The sequence below is a fragment of the Perca fluviatilis genome, chromosome 9 (assembly GCF_010015445.1).
Source record: "Perca fluviatilis chromosome 9, GENO_Pfluv_1.0, whole genome shotgun sequence".
Taxonomy (NCBI): Eukaryota; Metazoa; Chordata; class Actinopteri; order Perciformes; family Percidae; genus Perca; species Perca fluviatilis.
The window spans coordinates 6,913,186-6,938,135 of record NC_053120.1 but is presented as its reverse complement, the minus strand read 5'-3'; the positions used below and the strand labels follow the sequence as shown (position 1 = coordinate 6,938,135).

The window sequence follows — 24,950 nt, the reverse complement described above, 5'->3', positions numbered from 1 at the left end:
TTACTTGAGTAGATTTGTGAAGAAGAAACTGTACTCTTACTCCGCTACATTAGGCTATAATGAGCTCGTTACTTTTCTTTTTACCTCTTTGGTATTCTAGCGTCATTGAGACTTCCGCTAAAGGCTCTACCACGTGGCTGTGTTTCACCAATCACACGTAGTTGTGCAGTCTCGTCGTCACCATACTCAATCTCATCGGCGGGACGGGTTAGCTTCGATAATCGGCCTGATGTGTCCCGGCCCTTACAATGTCAGAATCAACCATCGGCAATGCAGACACAGATGAGGAGGACCACCCCAGAGGCCAGATCAACATGTCCTGGATCTCTTTCAGTTCCCCGGCTTCACCTAACCTAACCACCGCGGTCCCGCAAGCTGTGTCACGACCACTGACATATATAACGGTGGTTAACAACTAGTTCAATCAACCCAGGGTTTCCCAATCTAGCGCCGCGTGTTCACATAAAAGAGGCGATGTTTGCACAACATGACCAATAATAGCCACATATTTTACATAAGAAGAGCAAACTATAATTCTACATATATGAAGAACACAGACACGGTTTTACAGACAAAACGCAATACAGTCGCTGCTTCCTAAAACAGGAGGACAGCTGGCAAAAATAAATAAATAGGCGACGCTGTAGAAGCGTAGGCTAGCCTACATCACAACGCTTATCAATATCACTTCCCCATCAGTCAGGCACAACATCTGACCATAATTACACTTGTGCTTTCCATAAATTGCCGTTGCTTTAGCCTATTATTTCAGTTGCAACCCTGGCAGTGGAAGCGTTCATGAGAGCAAATAAAAAATATAAAAAACATAATTCAAACCGCTGTACGCATTGGTGATACACAGCTCAAGAAGCCGACAAATAGCCGATATGTAATTCCCTCCCATTAAAATCTATATATTTCATAAATATACCCATCAGGGAATGTTAACAGGGTTGTCGGTCTCTAAATGTTTTTTGTATCAGCGCACCCCCCTCTCTCTCTCTCTCTCTCTCTCTCTCTCTCTCTCTCTCTGCGCACCGAGCTCCGCCTGATCTTCTAGAACGGTGATCGCCGTTATCAATCGAGTATTGATTGGTCAGTAGGTGGTCCTTTTACACCGGTTGATCTCTGATCTCCAACATAACCTGCTCCCGACCAGGTTAGGCGTCCAGCATGAGTTACCACGGCGATTGAACCCGGTAAGAAGTGATCCACCTTCCTGATACAGAAAACCAAATCTTGCTTCGTAGTCCAGGCCTCTGGCCTCATAATGAAAGCATGGTTACCTTAGTAAAAGTGCCAAACAGCAGCTACATGACCTTGTTCTAGTTCTGCCTGCAGAGCCTGGTAAAAAAAAAAGTATAAAGGTTTGGAAATTTGTGTTACTTGTGCTTATTTATTTTTTATGTATTATTATTTTATTGATTTTATTTTTTAAGTATTTGAATTTACCTGGATTATTTGAATTTAAGCTATTTTGTAATTCATTAATTCATTTAAATTTATTTTATTGATTGGATGAACTAGGCTATAATTTGCCTAAAGATGATTATTTTGTATTTTTGTCTGTCTGATTGAATGTTTGTGTTAAAAAATAAACCAGACATTACTCAACAGTTACTCAGTAGGCCTACTTGAGTAGTTTTTTCACCAAGTACTTTTTTACTCTTATTCAAGTAATTATTTGGATGACTACTTTTTTACTTTTACTTGAGTCATATTATTCTGAAGTAACAGTACTTTTACTTGAGTACAATTTTTGGCTACTCTACCCACCTCTGGTTTTAACTTTTGCTTTTGACTGATTTTAAGTAATAACCCCCTTTTTGATTTGCTTGGGTGAGTCTTTTCTTTCGTATAGGCCTACACTAACAACGTTTGAATACCGAACCTAGTGATCCCGTACGAGAGTTTTGCATGTCAATGAAAAAAAAAGAGAGGGAGAGAGAGAAAAAATCGGATCGAGCTTTTCCGGTCTGCTAGCCCTAATTTCCTCTCAAGACCTCTGGCTTTGGAGCAGAGCGCACGCGCAGGCAGAGAGCTCGTGCCGACGAGCAGCGACGAGGAGCTGGGGCCGTAAATTAACGCGTACGTAGGCTAATACCACCACACCACGACCCCGCACGCCTCCGTACGGCTACTCCCGCGTACGGTAATGCGTCCTGTCCACGGTGTAATGTGCCCGGTAAGGAGGAGTGTGTGAGGGGAGAGCAGAATGGGAGGGCGGCCGCTCCGTGCTCTCCCTTCCCATCCGTCACTCCGTCTCCGGGACGCCGCCACAGAGCGCCTGCCGGTCCTCCTCTCCGCCGCCCAGCTACACTCACCTCCGGGTAATTGTCCGACTCGTCATTACATAACTCGGCGTTAACTGTGTCGCTCGCTTTGTCGACTTAATCCCCCCCAAAAAACAAACAAAAAAGACCAGGAGAGGGAGAGCCACATCTTGTTTGGACTGGGCTGCCTTTGCTGTCGTGGACTCAAGGACCATAAGGGTGGAAACCTGAGATCAGCGGTGATGAGAGAGGATTTCACTGGTGTTCTTCCAGAAGCATCTGGAAAGGATAACACGGGGATACACCCCCCCCCCTCCAGAGGACCAGAGGATCATTCACACCTCAGACATTTTAGTGTTTTTAGCTTTGAGTGATGTCTTCTAGCTTGTGTTTTTAAGTGAAATTGGTTTAAAATCACTGGCACTTATACTCTCTGCCTGCTGTGAGTGGCACAATTTGGGCTCATAACAAGATTTCCTCTTTGCACCAGTGGTTTTGGACATGTTGGATAACTGGTGCATTCAGTAAGTGATTAAAGGACCAGTACCACCAGTACAGATCAGTTATCCTGCACGGTTTCCTCGTAGCTATGCAGTGAGGATGTGTGCAGCCAGGTTCAGTGGCTTCCTCAATGGCTGTGCCGAGGAGGCTGCCGGTGGTGGTGGTGCCATAGCGGGGGCTGCCGGTCCGGTCACGGCCTCCAGGATGCTGGACTGGACAGAGGCCGGTCCTCGCATCCTCCGCAGCCTGGAGATGGGGACGGTGATGACGGTCTTCTACCAGAAGAAGTCCCAGCGGCCCGAGAGGAGAACTTTCCAGATAAAGCAGGACACTCGGCAGATAGTGTGGAGCCGAAGCCCTGACAAACTAGAAGGAGAGAGTGAGTATTGATATGAAATCATAAATGGATCCCTGAGAGGGCCATCTGGGCTCATAATCCTTTCATGCATAGGGTTGGGAATCACAGGGTACCTCACGATACGATACATGGTTCCCGATTAGGGTTGGGTATCGTTTGGATTTTTACGATTCTGATGCCGAACCGGTACTTTTAAAACAATTCCGATTCCTAAACCGATTCTTGAAAAACTGAAAAATGACATCGAAGATGTAATATGTTTACTAGCAATCACGTGCAGTGAATGGTTAATATGCTTTTACGTCCCGTTTGGTGAGCCCAGAGGGGAAATACGGCATTTTAAAAGTAGCCTACATTTACGGCAGCTAACGATAGACTACAGAGAAAGTGTGATATTTTTAGTTTCGGAGCAACAGAGGGAAAATATTTCAGTCGACCACTTGCAGGGCTCCAGACTAACTTTTTGCCTTGGTTGCACTGGTGTGCCTAACATTTTTTATTTAGGTGCACCAGCACAAAATTTAGGTGCACCCAAATTTTTCCTCGCATTGCCGTTAACGCTGAATGCCGATACATAATATATAGCTCTGTATTTTATTACAAAGTGGGCTAAATGTTCAGTTTAAAGTCAAAGCCACTTTTTATTTTAATCACAATCTGTTTTAATAAAACAGCTTGTGATTAAAATAAAATGCAATGACAGGGTTTCCTTTTCCAGTTTAAAAATATACAGCTGCAACACATGTAAAGGAAAGTTATCTGAAATAAATAGCCTAGGAGATATATATATATATATATACATACATACATACATACATACATACATACATACATACATACATACATACATACATACATACAGCGGATTCTCGTATCGCATGAAGGACGATACATTGGCGTATCGATATTTTGTCCCACCCCATTCATGCATGACATCCCTGATGTGTCTCAGTCACATGCACCGTATGCACTTCTTCTCCTCCTTCACATCATTTACATTGTGTGCCAGCATCAGAAGATGCTGAAATGTCAGCTGAGGCTAAAGTATCGGCTGAGAGCGTGCTGACAAATAGAGAAACAGAACACCAGGGACAGTTTCTTCTGTGTGTGCAGCTATTAAAGGTGCAGTAGGTAAGCCTTCTAAAACTAACTTTCTGTCATATTTGCTGAAACTGACCCTATGTTCCAGTAGAACTACAGGAAGCAGGTCATTTAAAGAAAAAATCTGGCTCCTCTGGCACCACCTACAGCCAGTAGTGTGATTTGCAAAACTCCACTGCTCCCTGTTCAGATGCACCAATCAGGGCCAGTGGGGGTGTCAATCACTGCTCATACACACGCATTCATTCTCCCTTGTGGGGGGAGGGGCTTAGGAGACCGTTTTGGGCTTTAGCGGAAAGGGGGGAGGGACTGAGAAGTTGTCGATGTTCAAATTTTTTTGGCTAAGTCCTGGATCTTCGCAATCCTACCTACAACACCTTTTAAAGCGGTGGTTCCCAACCAGGGCCTAAAGATAACTTTTTTGGCAATCCACTAGCAACACAGGCTTTTTACCAGCCAAGTGTTTTTGCCCTTAATATACGTGAAATACAGAAAATGTATGAGCATCGTTCTTGAACTTATTGCTTCTAATTTTAAGTTGTTGTTTTTTTGGTCCCGATTTACAAAAGGATTTAACTTTGGGTTTCTCTGAGTGATACACAGACAGTCACTGCATTACATTTATTTTTTTCGGTGCTGCTGGCGTTAATCACTTGGTATTAAAACGTCGTCTTTTACTTTTCTTTAAATTATCATCATCTTTTTGTCGCTTGCTTGTTTTAGCCGGCCTTCTCACCATAGTAATGTGCTGGTACATTTTTCGAGATCAAATCCAATGGAAATGGCAGAATGACTTACATTTTTCCCAATTACTTTGTTTTTGTGATTGTTATGAGATCAAAATTAGATTTATTGCACAGCCCTAGCATGCAGGTTTGTTCTGATTGTGTGTGTGTGTGTGTGTGCGCCCCCCCCCCCCTCCGTTTACATCCTGACCCCGACTTGCAGCCGAGGCGCTGTCATGGCTGTATCACGACCCTGTGACCTGCTGCTTCCTCCGTGTCAGCCTGCCTGTAACTCTCACCAGACAGAATAGCATGCACGCTGCAGCCACATGGACCCTGACTCCTGGTCCAGCCCAGAGCTTCCTGTCTGACTGCCTGACTTACTGTGGGCTGAGGCGGCGGTGGCAGCCTGCTGGAGTGGAGTCAAGTGGCGGTGGTGTACTTAAAGCGGCAGGCCGTTCTTGTGCCGTTGAGTCGGCCTGTTGGAGCAGCGTTGTGCCACTCTGGGTGTTGGGGTTGTTGTTGGCGCCCTGCATTTTGTGGCCTGGGGGAGGATTTGTTACAGTGTCTGTTAACACCGAGAAAAGTTATGGCATTCATAACAGGCATGATTGAGTTTCCTTCTGTCTGCCATGTGTTATTCTAAAAAAAAAAAAAGCAAAGAAAAAAAGACCCCTCCCCTAATGAGATAGGAAGAGGTTTACTGCTGTCAGGTTTGTTTTTCCATCACCCCGCTGAAGGTGATTCTTTCTGCCGTAACTTGAAACATGCATCATAAGGAGACAGAAAGTAGAGACGCTGCAAGTCGCACAAAAAGGAAACCGAACTGAGTTGAAAGACAAATAACTTTCTAGGCAACATTTAAAAACTGATGAATGCGCTCGAACGGCTTTGTTGAACGGAAGTTGTTGCCAGTTTTAAGCGGAACTATAGTTTGTCATACCAACATAGCCTGTATCTTATGCAAAGTCCTTAATTGTGCCCAATTCATCAGTTTATTAAAATTGGGATGCTAGTAATCAGGGCTGCAGCTAACGATTATTTTCATTGTCGATTATTTTTTTATTTTTTATTTTTTTTCTCGATTAGTCGATTAGTTGTTTGATCTATAAAAATGTGAGAAAATGGTTAAAAATGTCAGTCGGTGTTTTCCAAAGCACAAGATGATATCTTCAAATGTCTCGTTTCGTCCACAACTCAAATATATTCAGTTTATAGCTTAGAAAATATTCACATTTAAGAAGCTAGAACTTTTTTTCATAAAAAAACCCCGACTCAAACAGATTAATCGATTATCCCAATAGTTGGCGATTAATTTAATAGTTGACAACTAATCGATTAATCGTTGCAGCTCTACTACCAATCAGTAAAAGTCAAACGCTTGTTGTGTAGAGAATATTTGCAATATTATCCGCAGAATATCAGTCAAGCAATCAGAATGTTTAACTAAAAAAACTAACTGAAACGAACGTAAAAATTTTAGCCCGTTAGCCGACACCGACGACAGGTAGCCGACAAATCATGGCAACAGTCCTCGTGTTCAGATGAGTTCATCACCTTCTGTCCTCTCGAAACGTACTGTATTTCAGTTTCAGTTAGTTTTCTCCTGTGAAACTTGCAGCGTTTCTGTATTTGGTTTTCCTTTTTATTTGCACCGTGGTTCTGCACGTGTTGTCCCACCGAGGAAGATGTTTTCTTCATTTGCACGTGTGTTACCGTGGGCTTTGCTCTCAGGGCTACTGCAGTTTTCTCTTCCTTTCCATTTCCAGGAACCCTCCTCCCTTCATCATTCTATGAAAGCTCCGAGACTAATTGGCAGCTGTACACATGTAGGTGTTGTTTCTGCTCGGGGAGCCTTTGTCAATTATTTATCCATAATCATAAACCGCATAAACGGCACTGCTACTACAAGTCTGAGCGTGACCAAATCTACTCAATCCCACACCGATGAAAACACACACACACACACACACACACACACACACACACACACACACACACACACACACACACACACACACACACACACACACACACAAACTTTCGTAACCCACAAACGGCCCTTTACAAACATACTGCCTCTGGACAAACCCACCAGAACATTCCTGGAACTCAGCGGGTCTCTCCTTCACTTTATCTCCCACAGCTCTATCTCTCAGCTACCCATTTTTCTTCACTCCTCCTCCTCCTCCTCCTTCCTTCTCTCTCCATTTTCCTCCTCCAGCTGTCCTTTCCCAGTTTCGTTCCCCCCCACACATCCACCTAAACACCCTTTTCATTTTCAAGGTTTTCTCTGACCTCCCATGTCACTTACTCAGTCTGTTTTCTTTCATTTCTTTAATTCAGAATCTGAATTCTTCGTACTCAAAAATCTCACTCCTATTTATCTAAGTGACCCCTTCACTCCGTCTCCTCTCACCTCCCCCTTCTCTCCTGCTTTTCCTTCCTTTTTGTTTTTGTTTTTTTCCCCTACTGTTTGCTTTAAAATGAAGTTTCTCCCTCAGCTTTGCTGTTTTTCTTTGAGATGAGCGCCTTTGGCAAACAGTGGAGGTATTAAATCCCGAGGCACAGGAAGTGTGGGGTTATCAGGGAGTGTCTCGCTTCCCGTCTCAGATTGAAGGACTGGCTGGCTGCAGGAAAACAAAAGGTCCAGCATCTTCTGCAGGAAGCAGAGACATGCACCACAAATGAGGCGACGGTCGGCTGGTTTGCACCAATAGGGAATTTTTTAAAGCGTGATTGGGACTGTATCGGTGTGCGTGGTAAAACTTGCAAACACACTGACTGACTTGAATTTTTTAAAGACTGGATTCAGTGTCCTTTTGCTCAAATATGCGGACAATAATCCAGTTAAGGGCTGTCACTTATAAAAAAAAAAAGTTTGAATTTAGTTAGTTTACTTAAAGGTCAACGACTTTAAACTGTTCCGTTTTGCTGATAGGCTCTAACTTTAGAATTTAAACAGTTCATTACAGTTAAATATTTAATTTGAAGTAGGGCTGTCAAAATGAATGCGATAACGAGTTAACGCAAATTTTAGACCTTTTTTTTTCACAGGACATGACGAGGAATGACATGCAAAAAAGGGCCACAGGTCGGTGTCGAACCTGCAGCCGCTGCGTCGAGGAGTAAACCCCTCCACATGTGCGCCTGCTCCACCAACTGAGCTAACCTGGCCACTACGCAAATTCCACTTAATTTAATGCCACTAGATAATTTATTCCTGTTGATAGACCTACTTTCTCCGTAAAAACATTCTACTGTGTGTGTAGTCATGTGACTTTGCCCTGACCAGTCAGCCGCATGGAAATGATAATGGAGGATAGCTCAGACACCGAGTCCGAGTCAACTGAGCAACTTGTGCCTAAAAAATGCAGTGTCCGTCGTCTGGAAACACTTTGGCTTCAGAAAATTAATCGTTATCGAGGTAAAATGTGCAATGTGTTGATTTTAGGTCATATCGTGCAGCCCTACCTTCTTGATGGTTCTTTCCATAAGACTACAGTTATTTGCATGTGCTGTCGATGTGAATTGAGTTACAGCCGGAGTATGTCCAGTCTCAAATACTCAAAAACATTTAAAATATCCCTTTTTGAAGTACATTCAGAACAGATTTTAAAAAAGTGCGATTAGTTTATATCCACGACGTACGTTCCATTTCTGGGAGAATCTCTGGTGCCGCCGGGAAAATTCTGCCGGATTTCACCCTTTTCGGCCGGATGTCTGTTACCTTCCACTTTCTTTGTGTTGCCGTTTTAAACTCCGGTGGATTTCTGAGGACTATGGTTAACTGCTCCTCAGATCTCTGCAGGGTAAATCCAGACAGCTAGCTAGACTATCTGTCCAATCTGAGTTTTCTGTTGCACGACTAAAACAACCTTTGAATGTACACAGGTTCCACCAAAACAAGTTCCTTCCCGAGGCTATTTTGCAGAGGCACCGGGGCTCCGTTCGGCGCTTAGCACCACCCATGATGCTTGTGATTGGTTTAAAGACATGCCAATAAACCAGAGCATGTTTTTCTCCCATCCCAGAATGCTATGTGGACTAGCCAGACCCTCCTCCGCAGTGCTGTCGAGGAAGGTCTGGCAATGCGAGACTAATTTGCGATTAATCATGATTGACAGCTCTAGTTTGAAAGCAATTTGGACTTTGGAGTAAAACGTGACAGCCTTAAAGGTTTTGAGTTAGTCCTCCGTGGGCCTCCGTACTGACCTCCTGTTATTTATTAGCAACTTTATTTCAGCCTCCCATCTATCTAATCGGTTTTCCATTTTATAACCTGCCCTCCTGCCTATTCTCGTCTCCCTTTCGTTTGCCTTCCTGTGATTTATAATCCCCAAGTAGACTTCTACCATCTGGTAGGGAGTGATGTCACCAGCTGTACCAGGAACAGTTTGTTTCACTGGAAATGCACTGCAATTATCCACGGCTGGTGGTTTCAGGTCAGCTATGCACACAACTCGTGGTGCGTTCGTTCAGACCGAGCAGCGAGCGCTGAGAGCTGACTGAGGGAAGAAGAACGGTTAGCTACCGTCCCATAACGGAGTGATTTAACTCTGATGAGACTGTTCATAGTATCTTATACTCTGATGTCTCTCCAGTTGGCTCACTGTGTTTACTGCCATCACATCAGACTGTAACTTTGAAGCAGTGTGTGTGTCTTTATCACAACCATGTTTACAGCCTGGACCAGGATTAAAGGTGTGTGTGTGTGTGTGTGTGTGTGTGTGTGTGTGTGTGTGTGTGTGTGTGTGTGTGTGTGTGTGTGTGTGTGTGTGTGTGTGTGTGTGTGTGTGTGTGTGTGTGTGTGTGTGTGTGTGTGTGTGTGTGTGTGTGTGTGTGTGTGTGTGTGTGTGTGTGTGTGTGTGTGTGTGTGGTGGAGTGAGACAGGCAGGGTATGTGTCCAACCTTCAGACAACATGGCAGGCCCAATGGTTAGCACTGTGGCCTCACAGCAAGAAGGTTCTGGGTTCAAATCCAGGTGGTTCCGGGCCTTTCTGTGTGGAGTTTGTATGTTCTCCCCATGTTTGCGTGGGTTTCCTCCGGATGCCCCGGTTTCCCCCACCATCAAAAACTTACTAGGTTCTCCAGGCAGTGCCCTTGATCAAGGCACTGGCTCAGATCTGGAGTTGGTCCCCGGGCGCTGTGATTGGCTGCCCACTGCTCCCTTGAGGGATGGGTTAAATGCAGAGAATGAATTTCGCTATGTGTATGTGACAATAAAGTACCTTTTACATTTTAAGATGTAAATCTTTAAAAACACCTCAAATATATAGTTTCATCAGTAATTTCCCAAAACAGCTGCTCACTGTAGCTTTTATCAAACGAACAGGAGGAAATATGGAAATAGGGCATTTGTTGGCGTACTAGTTTCAGCTGCAGATTCGTCCACATTTGGTGTGCGTGCGTGCGTGCGTGAGATTGAGTCAAAATAAACTACAGTGTATGTGTGTTCATGGTAATGAAGGAACATGTCACCCAGTGCAACAGTGTAGCTCAGTGACTGTTTACATGCGCATAATATTCCGACTAGGCTGTTTACATGGCTAATGGAAATGAAAATTCCACTAGTATTCCAGTTTACATCAGCAAAATAGGATTTTTATTCAAAGTTTTCCTCCGGTGGCGGACTTGTTTGACCGTGCAAACACAGCCTCCCTCTTGCATTCCTTCAACCAGCTTCTTGAAAAGGTCGGCGTTGAGATGTTTGTACATATTTAAAAAGCTGTCGATATCCAAATCTTTCATAATGTTTTAGAGTAGGTGTGTTACTCCTTCTTTTCTTTTGGCAATGCATCTCAACTGCAGCGCTGCAAACTGTCAGCTAGTAGGATTGTGTACAAAAACCCTAGCAACGCACAGAGCTGACGGTAAGCCGTGAACAGGCAACAGGCCGTAAACTGCCACAAACTGCAGTTAAAAACCCCAATTAAGAGGCATATTCTGAATATATGTCCAAAGAATGCTTCTAAAATCCGACTATATCAACAATACAAAATATAATATCCAAACAGAATGTGCTGTTTACATGACCTGTATCAAATTTGGATTATTGTCATATTTGGAATAATAAGGGGCGCCTGGATAGCTCATCTGGTAGAGCGTGCACCCCATGTACAAAGGCTCAGTCCTTGCAGCAGCGGCCACAGGTTCAACTCCAACCTGCAGCCATTTGCTGCATGTCATTCCCTCTCTCTCTTCCCTTTGACATCTTCAGCTGTCCTGCATAATAAAGGCATAAAAATTCCCCAAAAATAATATTTGGAATAATAATTATATAATAATAATAATAATAATAATAATAATAATATGGATGGAGAAAAAAAAAGTATTGTCCTATCGAAAGGTTTTTATGGCACAGAAGAAGAACAAACACTTTAAGATTTTTTTGTTGTTACATTTTATTCCTTTTATTTAATAAGACAGCTTAGACATGAAAGCGTAGAGAGAGGGGTAATGACATGCAGCAAAGGGCCGCAGGTACCGGAACCGTACCTGCGGCCACTGCGGCAAGGACTAAGCCTCTGTACATGGGGCGCACGCTTCACCAGGTGAGCTACCCAGGTGCCCCAGATATATGCTTTTAAAGTAGGTTTTGATGACAATAAGAAGAATGTAGAAGATCATCACACTTCTCCTTGAATTCATCAGGTAGTTATTGTGCTGTGCAACAGGAACGCACAGTATTTGTTGCTGAATTGTTCTTTTTTAAAAGCTTAAAACAGAACAGGTCATCTGTGGGTAATAACTCGGACAGATTCAGTTACGTGTTCTGCTCCTTCCAGCTCTGAACCAGGCCCTTCCTCCCTCCCTCAAAATTATGGACACATTTCCATCGGAGGATAATGGACTTCTCTCTTAATCTCATGCCAAAACGCTCTCCCTGTCATCTCCACATGTAGGAGGCTCAGATAGGAACCAGATTCCTCCTCTCGGCTCTTTGATTCCCGATTATATACAACCTGCTGAGGACGGCTCGCTTTGGCCCGATACAGATCAGCAACAGGCTTTGATAGTTCTGTCCTCCGTGTCTCCTGTTGTCTACCTGTTGGGGAGATCACTCTGTCTCTATTCTCTCTATTATTCCTCTTTTCTTTTTCCTTTTCCTGTTTTGTGTATTGCATTCATACTTGACATTGCCAGTTCTTTCTTGTTGTTTTTAAATAAGAAAAAATATTCATGAAAACTAAAAACAAGAAAGCACTTATTCCTACATACATAGGAAAATAAATATTTAAATAAGAACAAAATAAAAATATATGCACATAAACACACCCACACATGTATTATTGCTGTTTTCATTTGGTTGAAGGAAAATAGCTGTGTGTGTGTGTGTGTGTGTGTGTGTGTGTGTGTGTGTGTGTGTGTGTGTGTGTGTGTGTGTGTGTGTGTGTGTGTGTGTGTGTGTGTGTGTGTGTGTGTGTGTGTGTGTGTGTGTGTGAGTGAAGAGAGAGTGTGAGAGAGAGAGTGTGTGTGTGTGACTCTGAGTGTATCTTTACATGTGTTTACACAAGACATCTGCTAAGTCAATAAGCCGAGGTTTTCTCTGTGGGTGTGTCGACTGCTGCAAGTGTCAGAGTAGAGTCCAGAGTTTACATCAGGCTCTGCGGTCGGTCGCCTCGCCTCACTCCTCCTTCGGCCACTCTGTTAACCCTTCTGGTGCAACATAAGTGTAGGAGCCACATATAGTATGTTGTTTATGGTCTCATTTATGTTATTTATTCATTAGTATATTGTGCACTTATATTGTAGGTGGTGGGCGTTTTCATCGCAGTTTGAGCGGAAGTGTTGACCGCCGCACTAACGCACTTATTTTCGACTCACAAAGTAACTTTACATTTGGTAACTGCAGTGCTGCTTGGATTTTACGTGGGGAGGAATAAATTATTGCAATACAATCTCAAGCGTGTCACGGTGTGTTTATGCGTCTCTGTGTTCAGTCCCTTCGCGGGAGCACTTTGTTGGACTGCCTACAGCCGCAACAATAAGCTTTCAGTAACTGATCGTTTACTTATTAAATGTAGTAATACGGAGACAAAACCTGCCACAAGTGCAGATTTTAACTTTTTGAATGTTTTTACAGTTTGAATAAAAAAGGGGTGTTAACAGAAAAAAAGCGAGGGTTTTTTGCTTGTTAATACCGACATTAAACACCATACCTATGAATCAGAAAAATATCCCTTCAGAACTTTTAAATGCTTTAACTATCCTATAATCTGTATTTCAATGCTCCGTAATATAAACTTGCAGTACCTTAATATCTAATATTAAAGCTTAGGGGACAGCTCAAATAAACAAATGTTTATTTAATAAAATAAAAACAAATAGGGCGCCTGGGTAGTTAACCTGGTAGAGCATGCACCCCATGTACATAGGCTCAGTCCTCGCCACAGCGGCTGCAGGTTCAATTCCGACCTGCGGCCCTTTGCTGCATGTCATTCCCCCTCTCTCTCCTCTTTCATGTCTAAGCTGTCCTATCAAATAAAGGCCTAAAATGCCACAAAAAAAAGAATCTTTAAAAAACAAAGACAACAAAAAAGAAAAATAAAGTGCAGATTAGCATTTTAATTGTTAAGTCTTTACATGAGCTAGAGTCTTTGAGAAAATTGGGTTTACATGTTGATTCCTGTCACAGAATCAACTAGAAGGGCACTCGGAGAAGGCATGCCCTATCTCACAATATTAATGCAGTGTGAATTTTTCCATTCGGAAACCCATTTCTTTCCGATTATTCCGACACCGACATGAATGCAGCACAGATGCCCTATCTCGCAGAGTTACCGAAAGTGAAAACTAATTTGTGAATCTGCTTTGTAAGTCGGATCCACTCCAAAATGTAATGGGTTCTTCCTTCCTCTGCTCATGCCTTCCACCAAGTTTCAAGAAAATGGGGCGAGTAGTTCTTCTGTAGTCCTGCTGACAGACAAACAAACACACCAACCGCACCAAAACCATAAACTCCTTGGCGGAGGTAAATATTGTATATTTTCAGATATGTATTGAGTTTTGTTTGACAAAAACAATATTTGGAGTAGGGCTGCACGATATAAGGAAAATATGCGATAATGCAGTAACGTTGTTGAATATCCCGATAACGATATTACTTGCGATACATAAACGGATATTAAAGTGGACTCAGGTCTGCAGCTTTCAGTAGTCTGCTAAAATACAACAAATTGCTTGTTGAATTTAAAACAAATGAGAGAAAATAATTTCCAACATTCTTTTATTGAACATATTGAACATAGAATTGAATGTAAAAGGCAGCATTTTAAAATGCAGTTTTCTACTGATATTTTCTTTCAACTAACACAAACAATCTCTGAGTGTCTTTCTAACCTTCCCCGATGTTTATTGCACCAGATATCACGATGAGGATTTAAAAAAAATGGAGGTATATTTCTACAAGTGCAGAATTTGCAGACATGACTTATTCCATTGAGGTTTTAAGGCACTTTTGAGCTTACAGTAAAGGTTTAGGGATTTTTTTTCTTCTCATCTACGTGAAGTAAAGGTTACAAAAAGTGACTTTATTTTTTTGGTTGCTGCTGCTAAAAACCTCTTGCAGACTTTTGGAGCATCCTGATCCCTCGACAGCTGACATGTTTGTGTCTAAGTCTGTTCTTTGGCTCTCTGGACTCACACAAAGTACATTTGTTGGACTCTCCGGCAGCAGATTGCGGTGTGTTTGGCAGGGAAACGAACAACGTGCCAAAGTGTGATTTATGGTTGTGCATATTTGTGTTCATGCAACACTATCCTTCCTTCCTTCCTCCCTCCCTCCCTCCCTCCCTCCTCCAGTCGACATAGGAGAGATCCGGGAGCTGCGGTTGGGGAAGGGCTCCCGTGATTTTGAGCGCTATCCGGAGGAAGCCCGGAAGCTGGACGCCGCCCACTGCTTCATCGTGCTGTACGGCCTGGAGTTTCGCCTCAGGACGCTCAGTGTGGCTGGTCAGTGTGTGTGTGTGTGTGTGTTTGTGTAATGTACTTTCACTGCTACTGTTAAATTTCCTTCAGAGTTGTCAAAGCAACACTAAGTAACATGTTGATTTTGATGTCTCAATGTTTCCAGATTTCTTAATTTTTTTTAGCGTTCTCCTAACTCATAAAAAGTTAATGGACAAAATTGAAAAAATAAGACCCAAGTTCCAATAAATTGGAAATGGTATCTTAAATTAACTTTTCAAATAAACATTTCTTTTAGCTGTTTGTTCCCTATTAACTTGCAATCTGACATTAGAAGGATTAGGAGTCGCCAGTCGGACATTTTGACAGTTTTCTTCCCCCTCTTGTGTCGTCCGTCTTTGTGTTTTTGCAGCCTTCAGCGAGGAGGAGGTCAACATGTGGATCACTGGTCTCAACTGGCTGATGGTCGACACTCAGAGAGCGCCCGCACCACAACAGATAGACAGGTGTGTGTCCATGTGTACCATTGGTGTACGTTGTCGTGACTTTAAAGGAATACTCCCCTGAATATCTCTCTCAAGCTCAGGTAGGCTCTAAACAGTTTGCAGCGTGCTCCCAGTACGGAAACTACTAGTGGATTGAGTAGTTAATTAGCAGGAAATGAATTGGCAACCACTGGGTGTGATTAAGTGATATCCGGTTGCATCAACAAAAAAACAGCGACCTGGATGGGAAAGGGAGGAGCGGGTCGGAGGAGATGAAAATATTTACCCCAGATGAATGTGCGGAGGCAGTTTTGGCTCCTGTGGTGCGAGCAGGAGAACAGAGCGAGGCTGTTGACATAATGTGAGCGGTATAAGTTTGGAGACGGTCAGAGGAAATGAAATAGCTAAATGTGTCTGTTTATGACAGTTGTGTAAACTGGAGACTCATTAGCTTTCACTGGGTTTGACGAATACAGACTCTTCGTATCGAGCTACAACCTGTTGCTTAAAGGTGAAGTCCAGATTTTTGTGGTTGTGTGAGCTACTTCTCCATAGTCAGTGTGTTAGCTACAGTAGATGGCGGTCAGCTAGTCCCCAGTTTGGAGAAGCAGGCAGGAGTACTGACTGAAAATATGTGATATGTGATATGTGATAACGTTGTTGAATATCGCGATAAAGATATTACTTTCCATAAATAAACAGATATGAAGTGTACTCAGTTCTGCCTTTTTGCTGCTTCCAGTATTCTGCTAAAATAAAACAAATTGCTTGTTGAATTTAAAACAAATGATAGGAAATCATTTCCAACGTTCTTTTATTGAACAAATTGAACATTGAATTGAATATAAAAGGTCACATGAGACACAGCCATCTTCTAACCGTATATAAACTGGGAACTATATTCTCAGAAAGGCGAAGCACTGCTACTCTCTGCTACTTGGGCGGAGTGATATGCTTACAGCACCTGAGAAGCCCCGAGCAGAGAGTAGCAGTGCTTCGTCTTTCTGAGAATATAGTTCCCAGTTTATATACTGTTAGAAGATGGCTGTGTATTTGTACACGCTGTGACTCTACAAATCACAACATTTAAATAGGAACATGTTGGCGTTATTCTGTGTACCTCCAGCATCTGTGCTAGGCTAAGCTAGCGGTGGGTGGGTCAGACAGAGTTACAACACGCACGGAGATGAGAAGGGTATGTATGGACTTATCTAACTCTGGGGGATACGGTGAATAAGACAAAGTCCCAATAAATCGGCGTGTTCCTTTTAAAGTCACATAATAATCAAACAACCTAACCGATCGAGGCAGTGGTAGACAGAGCATCTCCTGTTTATTGCAAGGTAAAATTACTACCGGTCAGGTGGGGTTGGCGGCCCCCTCTAATTATATGTGGAGAGCGAAACCATAAAAAAATGGGAGAGGAATCTAGGAATGGGCAATATATCAAGTTATCGATATATGAGGCCAGATATCGTCTTAGATTTTGGGTATCGTAATATGACACGTGTTGAATTTTCCTGGTTTTAAAGGCTGTATTACAGTTAAATTATGTCATTTTCTGAACTAACCAGACTGTTCTATTATTTGCCTCAGTTAGTCATTTATATCCACATTATTGATGATTATTTATTAAAAATCTCATCGTGTAAATATTTTGTGAAACGTCTATTGTCAACCCTACAATATCGCCGCAATATCCACATCGAGGTATTTGGTCAAGAATATCGTGATATTTGATTTTCTCCACAATGCCCAGCTCGAGAGGAAACTATGGAGAATATATATGGGTGATTTCTTCATTAAATGTGTTTTAATTTCAGTTTCTAGCAATGCGTAGCACCATTTCTGCTGTCACCAGTCACTCGCATTTTCTCCAGGAAACGTGTGATTTCTATTTTTAATAATTTAAAGCAGGATTCTTGTGATAATCACTACTGCCTCATGTTTTTTTTTCCTCTCTCCATCCCTTCCTCCGTAGGTGGCTGAGGAAACAGTTTGAAGTCATGGACCGGAGCCACGAGGGCAGGTGGGTGACTCGCCACAAACCCGTCAACGCCCAGTCAGAGCTTTCACATTCGCCTGTGTTAGATTGGCCGGCCTGTCCGACCTGTTCTCTCTCCCAACTTGTAAAATACTGACGCTTGGTCAGTGTCTCTCAGCGTCAGATAACGACACCAAAATCACCCTTTAGCGTCTGTATGGAACATACTGGAGGCAGAGCAGCAGCTCTACCGCGCTGCTGTCAGGTGACGTAGTATTAAGAGCGACAATGGTAGCAAGTAGTAGGAAAGACCAAAATTCTGGTTAAGGAGGTTGGTTGGGGTGGTCGATGGGTCAAACAACACAGGAGACCGGGGTTTGTGTCCCGTTCTTGTCCTGTGTGTCACTAAAAACCACATTTTGTAACCCCACCCACGATCTTCTCCGAAACCTAGTCTATATCCACGACGTTCCACTTCCAGGATTGCTCCGGTGCTGCCGGAAATTCCGCCGGATATCCGTTACCTTCCGCTTTCTTTGTGCTGTAAGTTTATACCGCTGTGGATTTATAAGGACTATGGTTAACTGCTCCTCAGATCTCTGCAGGGTAAATCCAGACAGCTAGCTAGACTATCTATGCACTATAGAGTTTTCTGTTGCACTCCTAAAACAACTTGTAAACGTACACGTTCCACCAAAACAAGTTCCTTCCCGAGGCTATTTTGCAGCGGAACCGTGGCTCCGTACGGCGCGTAGCGCCACCCAAGATGATTGTGATTGGTTTAAAGAAATGCCAATAAACCAGAGCATGTTTTTCTCCCATCCCAGAATGCTGTGTGGACTAGCCAGACCCTCCTCTGCAGCACTGTGGAGGAAGATCTTGCAATGCGAGACTATCCGAAACCTAACTGTGCCGTTCTTGTGCCGCATGTCAGTTAAACGTCCGTCCCACCCCAGAGTCCCACCTTAACCTGCACACATCGCACACTTTCTCGGTCTGTTTCTCTCTGGTGCTCGCATTAATAAGTCCAGGCTTCTGTTTTGGGTTGAAGCCGCTCCAGGACAAACAGCCTGCCAACGCCTGATAAGGAGCAGGAAGTGATGCGATGGGCTGGGAGAGGGCAACTTCCTGTCTCCTGTGAAAATAGTAACAGTAACAGTAGCTAGACAGAGGGAAGCGGGCAGGGAGACGAATCAGACCGGGCAGGGAGGGAGGTCATTGACCCCAAATGATCCTCTCAGAGCATTGACCTGGATTCTCGTTGTGTTTCTACCTGCTTTTCTCGCTTCCTTCCTCATTCTGTTACTGACGGCTGCGTGTGTTTTGTTAATCAGTAAAAGTAGTTATCCATGTGCTGTTTGTCCGAGAGAAAAAAAAGATGTCCAGGTAAAGACTTAAACAACTCCACAGAAGCAACTGCAACAGCGTCTGTGCAAATAGTACATCTTTCATTGATTAAAAACCAAAAACAATCTCTCCACATGGCCCACTTATTAGCTGTTCTGGAGCTTTTCATCATATCACTTACGCAGATGGAGTTTGCCCAGTTGTCACGGAATTGTAAATGTTCAAATTTCCATTTTCTCTGAGCATTTTAAGGATTCTGTGATGGCGTTAAAAACCAAGCTCGACGGTTCATTCTTTACCTAAAAAACAGCTAAAGCCTTTAAGCCAACATGAATGAAAACATGCTGGGGAAAAAAATGGAAATTTGAACATCTACAATTCCACGACAGCTGGGAAAACCCCATCGACTGTTTAGGAGTGTTAAATGCCCCAAATCTCCAGAACAGCTATTTAATGCACCTTGTGGTGAGATCCCAGTATTTTATCTCAACAAAAATAACTGCTTTCCTTTTAAATGTTCCTTATGTGTCCTATAAAAGTAACCATGAGAGTGGATTATTTTTTAGTTGTACGCCCCTAAACTGTGGAACTAACTACCTCTGGACAATAGAAAGGTATTTTTTTTTATTAAGAAATTAAAGACTAGGGGTGCACGACTCAGAAAATGTCACGATTTCCGATTAAAAAATGATATAATTTTAATCTGTGGCTTTAAATTCAGACTAATGTTGTACCTTTAGTTTCTGAGTGTTAATCATTTTTTCATCAAAATCTTAATGAAAAGCTACTATAGATAGATAGATAGATAGATAGATAGATCCCCAAAGGGAAATTCCCTTAGGTCCCAGTAGCTTAAAGACATCACACAAAACATACACATACATCATAAACGGGATGATAAAATGACAAATCCACATGAATAATATCGACAATAAAAGAAAAGATACTAAATAAAAAATCCACATGAATTTACTAAGGGATGTATAAGCATGAGACGCTTGCAGTGACAGAGCAGGTAAAGTGCTCTATGAGAGTGCGTGTCATGGTGGTAGTGCAAATAAGTCCAATAGTGCAAGGATAAAGTTTGGATACCAGCATTAAAAATGGACAATATAAGAGAATAATTTTGCATGCATGCAATAAATTTGCATGTAACTCTTTGCAGTTGATTCGGAGGAGTTGGTGCCAGAATAACGCCAGGTTTATCCTTTAAGTGATGAGACAGAGTAGAGTAAAAGTGTATAAATCCGGACGGAGCCTTTCCTCTATGTCCAGGACAAGACATGTCACCATCTAACCTCTGACCCTAAACAGTGAAAGCTTTACTGTTTACTCCTCAACTCTCAGCCTGGAAATATAGAATCCTGACATCGACAGTAGCGCTTCAAACCATACAGCACCATCTCCTGGTTCTTTAAAGTTTTCTAAATGTACTTTCCCTCTCTCATTTCTTTTTCAGCATCACAGTGAAGGATGTGAAAGCTCTGCTGCCTCAGGTCAACTACAGAGTCCCCAACATGCGCTTTCTCAAAGACAAGCTGCAGGTCAGAGTCTGAAAAGTCTTTGTTTTTCCACCTACAGCTCCTGTTAGGGAGAGAAATCGATACAGCATAGTATTGCAATTTTTTCCATGGCGATACTGTATCCACATACGGACGCCAGCTATCGATCTTTTATTATATAAATTGCACATGACTTTTTTTAGTCCCAAGGCTCGAAGCAAACAGTAGCACATTTGGTTTACTTTAAAGGGGTGATAGAATGATTATATAGGGTATTTCACATTGTTCCTTATGGTCTCCTAATGGGGTATGTAACATTGGTTGGGCTGAAAATGGCCTGGTTGATATTTTATTGGCCCTTATGCATCCCTGTGTTTTGGGCCTATTTGTCACAAGAGCTTTTCTTCCAATTATGGTATGGTCATGAATATTTAGATGAGCTGCGCGCTGATTAGTTGAGCGAATCTCCCATACACACACATTAGAGACGCGCGCTGATTGGTTGAGCGAATCCCCCATACACACACATTAGAGAAGCGACAGAATCTCATATTCCAGACACTGCAATGTTTCATTACCAAATTCACTTTATGAGACTATATAAAGCTCAAATATGGGCCGTTTTACGTAAATTGATGGCTAATTGCAAATTTGGTAAGACGTGTCGGACTTTAGGAGCTCCACACAGTCTGACGAGAAAGCGGCAGCCTGCTGGGCTCCATACCCAGCTCAAAGTCACCCTTTGTGGATACTGCACTACCGGGGCTCCGTGGCCGGCTGCCGGCATAACTATAATATATTTACAGTTTGAATTTCATCACGCCACTTATATAACATCTACCCCAATGTCTTACAAAGCTAACGGTGTGTTCGTTTTCAATGTAAGGCATTTTTATGAACGTCACTCGTTTTGTTAGGAGGACCAGCTAGCTAGCTATATGTCCCATTCAATACAATGGGAAAAGATCGCTGCTAGCTAGCTACACTTTCGGCATAACTATAGTAGCTATATTTACAGTTTGAATTTCGTCACGGCACTTATATCACAGCTATCCCAAGGTCTTACAAAGCTAACAATGGTGTCAGATTTCAATTTAATGAATTTTTGTGAACACTACCTAGGGGTTTCGTTAGCTGCGACTGTCCCTTCAATCCTATGTGTACAGATTGCGGCTAGTTAGCGTAATTCGAGTATATTTAAAGTTTGAATTTCGTCACGCCACTTATACAACATCTACCTAAAGGTCTTATAAAGCTAACAACGGTGTCCGATTTCAAGTTAAAGAATATTTGTGAACTGTAAGGGTTTCGTTAGGTGCGACTGTCCCTTCAATCCTAGCTATGTGTAGCTACAAATCACGGATAGTTAGCTTAATTTTCGGCATAATTTGAGTATATTTACAGTTTGAATTTCGTCACGCCACTTATATAAACTCTACCCCAAGGTCTTATAAAGATAACAATGGTGTCAGATTTCAATTTTATAAATTTTTGTGAATTTCAGAGGAATTCTAAGAGGAGGCTAGCTAGCTCTCATTGATAGAGCTAGCTCCATCCAGCCGCAGGCTCTATCAATGAGACTCGCAGACAAGAGGTGTTTATTTCACAGATTGTTTGTTTAAATAACTCAACACATTATAATTACACACATAAGATTAACTGGAACCTGTGGTAAGAGATTGCTGGCGTGACAAGCTAGCTGACCGCGCTCTCACTCACACACACGGGGCATTTAGCAGGAAGAGGGGAGCTGCAGGCCCTGGAGCTCTGTCCAGGCAGCGGCGTTTGTTAGTCCATTAACCCACAAAACGGTGACTTTGCATGAAGTGCCGTGGGCTGCCAGCCTTGACTGAGCTCAATCTACCTCACAGCAGGCCGGGGTCTGTGAAGGAAGGCAGGCAGGCCGGGCGGCGAGGAAGCAACACAGGCAGCACCAGTCCTGAACTCCAACACACAGTCGGACAAAAATTGCAATTAGACATCAATTTTCGTAAAACGGCCCATATTTGACCTCTACATAGTTGATTTCTCGCATAAAAAAGTTTCAGATGTGAATTTTGTAATGGAATAGCAGAGATCTGCGCGACCTAGATTCAGAAGACAGTGTGTGACAGTTGTGTAGCCTATGTAAATGTTGGGGCGTGACCGTTCTCTTAATACATCCATGGGCGTGACAAAAGTACAGGTCTTGGGATGCTTACGTAAGCTTCCAGCTTTGTTGAGATTCGCCCGTTTTCAGCGGCAGTTTCAAAATATGAGATTTTCATAGTAAAGGGGTGTCAATGTGATTTTGAGCTTCTATGTATGTCCTATTTACCCACCGAACTGTCGTTATTCAACTACAGTGCCTTGCGAAAGTATTCGGCCCCCTTGAACTTTTCGACCTTTTGCCACATTTCAGGCTTCAAACATAAAGATATAAAACTGTAATTTTTTGTGAAGAATCAACAACAAGTGGGACACAATCATGAAGTGGATCAAAATTTATTGGATATTTCAAACCTTTTTAACAAATAAAAAACTGAAAAATTGGGCGTGCAAAATTATTCAGCCCCCTTAAGTTAATACTTTGTGGCGCCACCTTTTGCTGCGATTACAGCTGTAAGTCGCTTGGGGTATGTCTCTATCAGTTTTGCACATCGAGAGACTGACATTTTTGCCCATTCCTCCTTGCAAAACAGCTCGAGCTCAGTGAGGTTGGATGGAGAGCGTTTGTGAACAGCAGTTTTCAGTTCTTTCCACAGATTCTCGATTGGATTCAGGTCTGGACTTTGACTTGGCCAGTCTAACACTTGGATATGTTTATTTGTGAACCAGTCCATTGTAGATCTTGCTTTATGTTTTGGATCATTGTCTTGTTGGAAGACAAATCTCTGTCCCAGTCTCAGGTCTTTTGCAGATTCCATCAGGTTTTCTTCCAGAATGGTCCTGTATTTGGCTCCATCCATCTTCCCATCAATTTTAACCATCTTCCCTGTCCCTGCTGAAGAAAAGCAGGCCCAAACCATGATGCTGCCACCACCATGTTTAGTGGGGATGGTGTGTTCAAGGTGATGAGCTGTGTTGCTTTTACGCCAAACATAACGTTTTGCATTGTTGCCAAAAAGTTCGATTTTGGTTTCATCTGACCACAGCACCTTCTTCCACATGTTTGGTGTGTCTCCCAGGTGGCTTGTGGCAAACTTTCAACGACACTTTTTATGCATATCTTTAAGAAATGGCTTTCTTCTTGCCACTCTTCCATAAAGGCCAGATTTGTGCAGTATACGACTGATTGTTGTCCTATGGACAGAGTCTCCCACCTCAGCTGTAGATCTCTGCAGTTCATCCAGAGTGATCATGGGCCTCTTGGCTGCATCTCTGATCAGTCTTCTCCTTGTATGAGCTGAAAGTTTAGAGGGACGGCCGGGTCTTCGTAGATTTGCAGTGGTCTGATACTCCTTCCATTTCAATATTATCGCTTGCACAGTGCTCCTTGGGATGTTTAAAGCTTGGGAAATCTTTTTGTATCCAAATCCGGCTTTAAACTTGTCCACAACAGTATCTCGGACCTGCCTGGTGTGTTCCTTGTTCTTCATGATGCTCTCTGCGCTTTAAACGGACCTCTGAGACTATCACAGAGCAGATGCATTTATACGGAGACTTGATTACACACAGGTGGATTCTATTTATCATCATTAGTCATTTAGGTCAACATTGGATCATTCAGAGATCCTCACTGAACTTCTGGAGAGAGTTTGCTGCACTGAAAGTAAAGGGGCTGAATAATTTTGCACGCCCAATTTTTCAGTTTTTTATTTGTTAAAAAAGTTTGAAGTATCCAATAAATTTCGTTTCACTTCATGATTGTGTCCCACTTTTTGTTGATTCTTCACAAAAAATTACAGTTTTATATCTTTATGTTTGAAGCCTGAAATGTGGCAAAAGGTCGAAAAGTTCAAGGGGGCCGAATACATTCGCAAGGCACTGTATGACAAGGTAAAATCGGTTTTGCATTCTATCACCCCTTTAAAGGACAGTTCCTGCGAAAAATGAACCCAGGGGTTAATAACAAGTCAAACGTTCTCTTGGATAGGTTTTCATGCTAATCGAATGCGTCTCCAGCTTTAATCAAGCTCCGCAAACCGGTGGTTAGCTGCTAACGCTAGCTGTTGGGGCAGATGGTAAATCGCTACTTTATACCACTAACAAGGCTCAAAATAGCACCACACTTCAGCGGTAGCCTAATGAGGGTCCCTACATGTAAACCGAAGCATTGAGAACTTTGTAAGTGTACAGACAGTTTATTAAAAAGATGGTTTATAAAGACAGTAGCGTTCATGTTTACATGCAGGCGCCATCTTGGAAAACAGTCATGAGCAGTCGAACGCTGTGCAACCAGTAACCAGTAACATAGCTCAAACACAGCATTCGTGATCTGACTGCTCATGACTGTGGTGGTGGTGGTGATGGTGATGGCGCAGTGGATATGACACATGCCTTTGGTGTGGGAGATCTGGATTCAGTTCACATTGCGATACGTCAACCAATGTGCCCATGAGCAAGACACTTAAGCCCTAGTTACTCCAGAGGCCTCTGACATATAGCACATATAGCAATTGTAAGTCGCTTTGGATGAAAGCGTAGCTAAATGACATGTAATGTAATTTCAGTTCTCCAGTTGCTAAAGGGCCTGGGCAACTTTTTTAGTTACATAATTATTCTAAACACCTGCCGTAGCACAGCAGTACATACCTGTTTGCATTTAATTAAGGTGGACTAGACT

The 24,950-nt window shown here is 42.7% G+C and overlaps 1 protein-coding gene across 2 annotated transcripts in view; it reads left to right on the top strand.

Annotated features, from left to right (window-relative positions):
- Positions 1–2,013: 2,013 nt before the first annotated feature.
- The window catches only part of LOC120565179 (1-phosphatidylinositol 4,5-bisphosphate phosphodiesterase gamma-1-like), a 52,944-nt gene continuing 30,007 nt past the window's right edge, over positions 2,014–24,950 (top strand). For both annotated transcript variants that reach the window (XM_039810659.1, XM_039810658.1), the window contains exons 1-5: positions 2,014–3,153; positions 14,763–14,912; positions 15,280–15,373; positions 17,334–17,381; positions 20,143–20,227. In XM_039810659.1, the coding sequence (XP_039666593.1) occupies positions 2,874–3,153; positions 14,763–14,912; positions 15,280–15,373; positions 17,334–17,381; positions 20,143–20,227 (657 nt within the window). In that variant the 5' untranslated portion in view covers positions 2,014–2,873. The remainder of the gene's footprint in view (positions 3,154–14,762; positions 14,913–15,279; positions 15,374–17,333; positions 17,382–20,142; positions 20,228–24,950) is intronic.